Below are 9,115 nucleotides of genomic sequence, written 5' to 3' on the forward strand. Positions count from 1 at the left end.
AAGAATAAATTCAGTATGGAAAAAAATTTTAATAACCGAACATATTATATTTATTTTTATAAAAATTCTTAACTAATTTAATATTAATTATAAATAAAAAAATTGATATAATTATAATAAATTTATTAATATGTACATTGACGAGTTACGTTACGAGCCACGTGCATAGCACGCAATGCGAAACTAGTATATATATATATATATATATATATATATATATATATATATATATATATATATATATATATTAATTCAAAACATATATGTGGCGCATGCTCTAAAAGTGTATAAATTATATATAAAGGATGTACCTATCATGTATTATGTATTAAAAGGATGTATAAATTATGTATTAATGATGTATATATCAAATACATTTAAAAACACATATGGAAAACACTTCCAATAAAATATTTCAAAAAGAATGCATTTGAGCTGATTTTAATATGTCAGTATGATATATCCGAGATGTATTACTGATGTATCGGATATGGATCAGAGATGTATATATAATACATTGAGGTATTGATGCTGACGAGATGACGTGCTTAAGGAGCTAGTGTGCCGGCTCGTCTAACGCATTGCCGTTCGAATGCACTAGCGTGTTTGATGTGCTGACGCAAGCATCATATGTATTTTTTTAATAGACACGTAAAAAAAGTTACTGGGTTATAATTCAAAGACTTGAAATTTTTAAAAAGATTAGATGTGTTTAGTATTTCTTTATTATTTTATCAATAAAAAATATGATATTATTTTATTCTTGAAATAAACCCAAGAAACCAAGCAAAAGAAAAAAAAATATAAACTCTAAATATTTTTTCTTATTTGGAGTAGAGATAAGGATGATAACATAAATTTTATTGTTGATCTCCTTAATTCGAATCTTCCAATTTTTGAGGAAGAGCCACACAAATTAAAAGTCGTTATTCGTAATTTTGGCTATATAGGAACTGTGGGTGATGTAGTTAGCGGTAAAGGAGGCGTCGATCTGATGGATATAAATACAATAAAAGAGAATCGGGTTTTAAATCTCCAATGAGATTACTATATCTCTCTCTAGCAGAGACTAGATTACAAAAGAATCGGAAAGAAAGGTTTGTTTGGAGAGAGAATAAAAAAAATTATATTTAAAATTAATAAATAAAAATGTCCATTCAGCGATGTCTATTTTTATTTTATTTTTATGTAGTTTAGTGTGTATTCCACTCTTTTTTGATAGTATAGGATAAAATTCAAACGTTTTTTTAATATAGGAGTCCAGTCTGAAAAACAATTAAATTTTATTTTGTAATTCTATATACTCCCTCCGTTCCAATAGAGTTGTCCACTTTGCCTTTATCACACAGTTTAAGAAAAGCAATTATTGTTTATGGGTTTTGTAAAATTTACCTTACTTTTCTTGTCATACCCCTATTTAATATGGGGTCCACTTATAATTTACTCATTAGTAGATTTTTAATAGGGGTAATATAGAAATATTAAGTGTAAAAGTTAATTATTTTTTGAAAGTGGATAAGAGTTTTGAGACAAATTTTTCTCTCAAAGTAGACAACTCTATTGGGACGGAAGGAGTATATGATTTTGATTGACTACGTAATGAAACATAACAATGAATCACACCTAATTTTGAGTTTATTTGATTAGTTTGTGTAGTAGGTAAAGTTGGCGCCCCAATAATAGCATAATGAAATGGACCGGAAAAGCCCACAGGCAATGTGATATTGAAGAAAGTGAAGGTTAGTGCGTTAGGTAAAATCCTACATGGCATAAATATGATTTAGTTGGGTTTTCCGTCAAACTTGACATTTTCCGAGTATCCTTTACCAACCCCCCAAACTTTTACATTTTCCTCTCAATCATGACATTGCTTTTACATTGCTCTGAAATACCCTTTACCAACCCCTACATTTTAGCAATCCATAATATCACCAAACTTACACTGCACACCCAACTCGATCTCCAAAATTCAACATACATCTTTCGTTTTTGGTCTTTGGTCCAATTACGTACGATACATTAGATTGATACACATGTTCATCATGGTCAATAAATTGATATGTTCATAATATATGGTAAATATGGATTAATTCTATATCAATTACATCAAACCCATATATATATATATATATATATATTATATTGTTAAACAATATAAATATTTTCCGCTTTTAGTAATATTAATAAAAATTTAAAAGTCGATTAAAAATACATTTATTTAAAGATTTTTGTTTCAATATAGAGATAATTTTTATTAAATTAAATAAATTAAGCAAGAGTATCTTTCTCACATGATGAAATATAAAACAAAATAATAGTAAAAGGTGATAAAAATCAAACTTAATTGATTTTGAACTATTTTAACTATAATTACAACAAATTTTTTAAAATTAGATATTATGATTACCAATATAGTATAATAGTATTATCACTTATACTATGATGACCAATTTGAGCAACTTTTTGGTACCCTTGGACCTTTCATTCACCAGCTCTCCACCACCATCACCTAACTTTATGTATATTTACCTCAACAAAACTCATAACCTACCAAACTAACATTTCCAATACCAAACTCCAACCCTCCCTTTACCCACAAATCTCCCATCTCAAAAATCTTCAACAATGGGCACTGAGGCCATTTTTGATAACCAACAATTCATTTTCCGCTCCAAACTTCCCGATATTTACATCCCTAACCACCTTCCTCTCCATACTTATTGCTTTGAAAACATCTCTCACTTCAAAGATAATCCTTGTTTAATCAATGGCGCCACCGGCGATGTCTACACTTACGCCCAGGTTGAACTCACTTCACGTCGAGTCGCCGCCGGGTTGGATAAGTTGGGTGTTAGGCAGAACGAAGTTATTATGATTTTGCTTCAAAACTCACCGGAGTTTGTGTTTTCCTTTCTTGGCGCGTCGTTTCTTGGAGCTATTAGTACGACGGCGAACCCTTTTTACACTCCGGCGGAGATCAAGAAACAAGCGGCTGCTTCTAATGCAAAGTTGATAATAACACAAGCCATTTACGTGGACAAAGTTAAGGAATTCGCTAAAGAAAACAATATAAAGATAATCACGATAGATTCTCCACCGGTTGGTCAAGATTGTTTACATTTCTCAGAATTGATAAAAGCTGACGAGAATGAAATTCCGGCCGTTAAGATTTACCCCGACGACGTGGTGGCGCTGCCCTATTCGTCGGGAACTACAGGTTTACCTAAAGGCGTTATGCTAACGCATAAAAGTCTGATCACTAGCGTTGCTCAACAAGTTGACGGAGAGAATCCGAATCTTTATTTTCATGAAAATGACGTGATTCTTTGTCTTCTGCCATTGTTTCATATTTATTCTCTGCATTCTGTTTTGCTTTGCGGGTTAAGAGTTGGTGCTGCCATTCTGATAATGCAAAAATTTGAGATTATCTCATTAATGGAGCTTGTAGAAAAATATAAGGTGACGATTGCTCCTTTTGTGCCTCCGATCGTGTTATCCATTGCGAAAAGTCCGGTGATCGATAAATATGATTTGTCGTCCATTCGGATGGTGATGTCTGGTGCAGCTCCCATGGGGAAGGAGCTTGAAGATACAGTTAGGGCTAAGCTTCCTAATGCTAAACTTGGACAGGTAATTAATTATGAGTCACGTTTTTATTTCTTTTCTTAATTTGCTTACATGTACAGTTTATTCTTTTGCAAAATATATTTGTCTACCCACATATTTGCCATATATATTACCATGTTTAAATCTTGTCATATATATCATTATCTTTTCGATCTCTATTGTTCATAATTTGTTTGAAGCTGATGTAACATACTCTTATTCATCTACGCATATAAAATTAATTCTACATGGCATATATTACAACATGACACATCAGCTCTAAAATTACCGCGGGTCTATTTGGAAAAAATTGAAAAGATGATAATATATCGTCAAATTTATAGATTAAAACATATTTGGTAAAAAAAATTAAATTTGTCGGTAAATAATATTTTTTTCATTTATTTTCTTATCAGGACAAAATCCAAAATATTCTTATTTAAATGAAATATTTCTATAGTTAGATAAAAGTTGTGAAAAGTTTAATTTGTTTGCAAAAATGCGCTTATGATTTGGATGACTATATAAATTTGTTTATGGACCTTTCGGTCAAATTAAAACCAATGGTTGTCTGTGTAAACAATTTGAAGATGGTTCAACTAAAAACTAATTTATCTTGTTCTTCTAAAATTAAGTTATCGTTTTCAGTATTTTAATACTTCAAATATATTAATGTCTTTTGATTTTATTATATAAATATAAATAGGAATAATAATTTATCTTTTAAATACGATACTAAATATAACTAATATAACTTCCACATATAATGTAAAAATTGATAAACTACAAATTTAATATCACTATATGACTATGGAGTTTTCTTATAGTTTTATAAAAAATAAAAAACCTTTTTATAAATATATACTAATACAAATAACATTGTTAATTGCAATATTAATAAAGAATTTTAGAAAGAATTTTTACTTTACACCAAATTTTAATAACATTCATATATGCAATTTTTTTGTTTCAATATCTAAATTCTAATGCAGCCTATAAAATTCTCAATAATAATTAATAAAGTTACTAAGAAATTACTGTGTAAAAGAGGATTGACTGTATTGCAAAATTAATATACGTGGTGCATATAATACTCATAGAAAATTTATATTAAAATAAACCTTTCATTGTTAATTAAAAATTTAAAAGAACACTTTCGTGACTTCAAAGAGATTCAAACGTATAATAAAAGATTTGTTAGAAGAAATATCAAACATCAGTAGTACTAATAAATAGATATCCAGAAGGAAGATACCTTAAGGTTTTGAAAAATAAATTGATGGATACCAACTAAAATAAATAACATCATTTAATTTGCTGATATCAATTGTGGTACATTTAATTGGCTCTACGACGTGGTGACCATACATATGATATGATTGCTCGCTCATCAAATGAAAACAGTCTACAATACAATAAAGATTATAAATCTGTTATGGGTCGACCTTCACTTGAATAAATCTACTAGTAATCTTATCCAATGCTATATCAGAAACTAAAATGACGTTTAAATTGAATATTTAAAAAATTTGAAATAAATTTTAAGCCTTAAAACTTGATTTTGTAATTAAATTATTGTTTTCTAGTAACATTTATGCTTTTAAATTTAATTTATGATAAAACAATTTGCCGAAATGATATTTTTAATAAAAAGTATATAACAAAAGTATTTTTGAGAAATTTTAGTTTTTGTGATATTAATAAAACATGCTAGAAAAAGTATGATTTTATTTGTAATTTGGGCATCAAAATATTCTTTCATGCCCGGATAAATCTATAATCTACAATTGCTAGTTATTATTGCATGACATAATATGATTTATTTTGCAGGGCTATGGTATGACAGAGGCAGGACCTGTGCTATCAATGTGTTTAGCTTTTGCAAAGGAACCCATGGAAATCAAATCCGGTGCTTGTGGCACTGTCGTTAGAAATGCCGAGATGAAGATTATTGATCCCGACTCCGGCGACTCCCTACCGCGAAATCAAGCCGGAGAGATTTGCATCAGGGGTACCCAAATCATGAAAGGTATTTTTTTTCTTTGATTGATTCATTTTCTCAAAAATGGTACATTGGATTTTGAATAAAAAATACAAGTAGTATCACATAAGCTAAAGGGTGATGTAATTGTCGGATCAATATATTACAATGTCTATCATTAATTTTTCATTAAGAAATGATTTGATGGTCTGTCAAAACGTAAATATTGATGAAGTGATTCCAATTAAATGAAAATCATGACCCAAAAGAGTAGACCAACTACATATTGACTTTTTAGTCATGTTGGAAATTTGGTGAAATCATTGAAATTTGGGTCATAGTCCTTATTGACTTTTTAGTCATGTCTTTTGTAGATACATTTGGGTCATAGTCCTTATTTAATTTAGGGTGAAGGTAAATTAAAATATGAATTTTGACACCATTTATTAGTAAAATATAAATTTAAAATTTGATAAAAAGGTAAATTAAAATATAAATTTTGACACCATTTATTAGTAAAATTTAAAATTTGATAAAAAGATAGAAGATATTGATACACACATCATAATATACATTACTCGACAACCACGGTCGCATTTTTTTAAAATTTAAATTGGTCAAAATTTTGTCTATTATTATCAATATTAAGTTTTTCTATAGTTTTAATAAGGTTTAACATTACAAAAAAAACTCTATCTTTTAGTTATATTTAATTTCACACCAACAATTGTATCCAAATTTTCACCTTTGAATTTCAACTGTACCTAATATTTATACATTAGACTCTTTTTCATTCTAAAATAAAACAAAAAAAATTCTTATAAATGAGTTTTTGAACTCTTTTTCATTTGAAAAATTCAAAATGAGACTTATTTGAAAAAAAATTCAATGAAAAAAGGTTAATTTAGTATTTATAAGTATAATTTAAAGTGAAAGGTGTGTATTTGAGTACAATTTGCGAGTTTATTACATTAGGGTAAAATTAAAAAGAAGTTAATTTTTTTAGGACAGTATGTATTTGAATAAATTAATGTTAGTTGTAATAAATGAATGAATATGCAGGTTACCTAAATGACCCTGAAGCTACAGAAAGGAGCATAGACGGAGAGGGATGGTTGCACACGGGTGATGTAGGGTACATCGATGATGATGATGAGCTATTCATCGTTGATCGATTAAAAGAATTGATCAAGTACAATGGTTTCCAAGTAGCCCCGGCAGAGCTTGAAGCAATCTTGATTTCCCATCCTAGTATATCTGATGTTGCCGTCGTACCGTAAGTTTCCCCAAATCTTTTTTCTATTTTTTGAAATTAAGGTTAAAATACGAATTAAATCATAAATGTAAGCAAATAATTTGTAGATAAATTATATCTTTTAAAATCAGTCACCAACTTTGAATTTTTTGAGAATCAAAATATTTGTTTATTTTTCATTAAAAATGCTTATATGAAACCATATAATAAACGTCAACATTATTTAAATGAAATATACTACTGGTATTCTGGTTTGTTAAAAATAAAAATTGCGGACTGATTTTCTCAAATTTTAAACCAAGTTTTATAATTACAAAACACGTTAAAATTCAAAATTTATAGTTTATAAGTATTCTGTTTGATTCGTTTCTTTTTCTAGTATGAAAGATGAGGCAGCAGGGGAGATTCCGGTTGCATTTGTTGTGAGATCAAATGGTTCTAACATCACTGAGGATGATGTCCAACAATACATTTCAAAACAGGTGAACTTTTCTATTTTCTTACTTTATATTAGTAGAATTAATGAGACATCCATACACTACTTTAATTTTTTTTTCCTATTTTTATTTTATATCCAACAACAATTATACCATACAATATTTTTTTATTTTCAGATGTAAGAAGTAAATTTTATATAGCTAAAATGTGTTTTTAAGTGTATGTTTTAATTTATTTGAATTCATAATTTTTTTTGTCGATTTTAAATAAATAATCGTGCATATGATTTGAATATCCGCCTAAACCTTTTCACAGAGTTTTACTTGTCATTTGGTTCTGATTTGTATTGGACTTATTTTTTTACGGATGAGTTTGAACCTTTATTTTCAAATAAAATTACATCATAAATTCAAAAATTTGTCTGCGTAAGTCCACAAAAATATAATTTATGAACAAGATTTGAATAATAAATATTAGATATCAATTGGAAACGATTGGATTTGAACGTGCATATAAAAAATCAGGAATGATTCAATTTTTTCTAAGCCCAACCCATGACCAGCTCTATAAATAACAATACATTTATGATTGTTTTACAGGTTATTTTTTATAAGAAAATAAGACGGGTTTTCTTCACAGATTCAATCCCTAAAGCTCCATCAGGTAAAATTTTGAGAAAAGATTTAAGAGCAATACTTGCTGCTGGTGTTCCTAATTAGTCTCAAAACAACAGAAAAATGGAGAAACGTTGGTGTAATTAATGTGTTTTTATTTGCAATTTTTGCACCTAATTTCTGTGATGTAACTCAGAAGTGTTGATTTCTTTTAATGTGTTGGTTAAGTACTTATGATGTAATTTAATTAGGTTTCTCTTTTTCTAAGGAAAATGATAAAAGAGATGACTTCGTAGTGTGTATGATTTTTAAATTTCTTTTTTTTTTGTGTGTATAATACATTACATAAAGAATTCAAGATTGGTACTAACAATATTTTAGTGCTTGTTATACGATAAATAAATGATTAAAGAATCATAGTTTATTCTGTAATGAGGTTCAAATTCATAAAGAGATGATTCCGTTCCAAAATAATACTCCATTTTTTTTGTCCCAAATAGTTGTTCATGTTTCTAATAAATTACAATTTAAAGTGATGATTTTTTCATATTATCTTAATTTAAAGTTTACTATTTAACGTCATTAACTTAAAAGACAAATTAGTCATAATATTTAATAAAGGTATGATAAGAAAAATAAAAATAAAATTATAAAAAATTAGAGTATTAATTATATTTCTTAAACTGTGTGAAAAGGAACAAGTGAACTTTTATTTTGAGACGTAGAAAGTAATAATTATTTAATATTTACATAAACTCTATCTATCACGTTATTTCTAGATAAAGTTAACGACTATTCACCATATATAATTTAATTGTTTGTGCAAAAAAATATAACACGCAAGTATTTAAATTTATTAATAGGATCTGTTTGGTCAGATGCTTTGGATTTGACCGCAAAAATAATCAAAACATGTTGATTATATTAAGCTAACATATAAAAAACAAAACTAATTTAGATGCTAAATAAGACTAATATAAAATTACTAAATGAATCAATTTAAAAAGATAAAAAGTCTGAACTTTAAAAGTTAATTTTTAATATATTTGATGTGTCACTAATACAAAGTTGAGACATCTATTTATAAAGAACAAAATCCTAAAAGAATCACAGTGTAATGAGGTTCAAATTCATATTTGAAGAATTGCAAAATAAAACTAGGTAGATGCTAAATAAATATAAGGTCTAATGGTAAAAAAAAATCCAAATCTTTACAACTTG

The 9,115-nt window shown here is 27.9% G+C and overlaps 1 protein-coding gene across 1 annotated transcript; it reads left to right on the plus strand.

Annotated features, from left to right (window-relative positions):
- The first annotated feature begins 2,505 nt into the window (after nucleotides 1-2,505).
- On the plus strand, nucleotides 2,506-8,207 carry LOC126669525 (4-coumarate--CoA ligase 2-like). Its single transcript, XM_050363013.2, has 5 exons — nucleotides 2,506-3,630; nucleotides 5,437-5,635; nucleotides 6,650-6,863; nucleotides 7,222-7,324; nucleotides 7,880-8,207. The coding sequence occupies exons 1-5, from the start codon at nucleotides 2,626-2,628 to the stop codon at nucleotides 7,997-7,999; spliced, it is 1,641 nt and encodes a 546-aa protein (XP_050218970.1). The 5' UTR covers nucleotides 2,506-2,625; the 3' UTR covers nucleotides 8,000-8,207.
- The last annotated feature ends 908 nt before the right edge of the window (nucleotides 8,208-9,115 follow it).

The sequence above is a fragment of the Mercurialis annua genome, linkage group LG2 (assembly GCF_937616625.2).
Source record: "Mercurialis annua linkage group LG2, ddMerAnnu1.2, whole genome shotgun sequence".
Classification (NCBI taxonomy): Eukaryota; Viridiplantae; Streptophyta; class Magnoliopsida; order Malpighiales; family Euphorbiaceae; genus Mercurialis; species Mercurialis annua.

Excerpts from the sequence above, each read along its gene's own strand:
- LOC126669525 (XM_050363013.2), top strand. The coding sequence starts at position 2,626 with ATGGGCACTGAGGCCATTTTTGATAACCAACAATTCATTTTCCGCTCC. Across the intron at positions 6,864-7,221 it reads TCTGATGTTGCCGTCGTACC|TATGAAAGATGAGGCAGCAG; the intron begins GTAAGTTTCCCC and ends TTCTTTTTCTAG. Across the intron at positions 7,325-7,879 it reads AACAATACATTTCAAAACAG|GTTATTTTTTATAAGAAAAT; the intron begins GTGAACTTTTCT and ends ATTGTTTTACAG.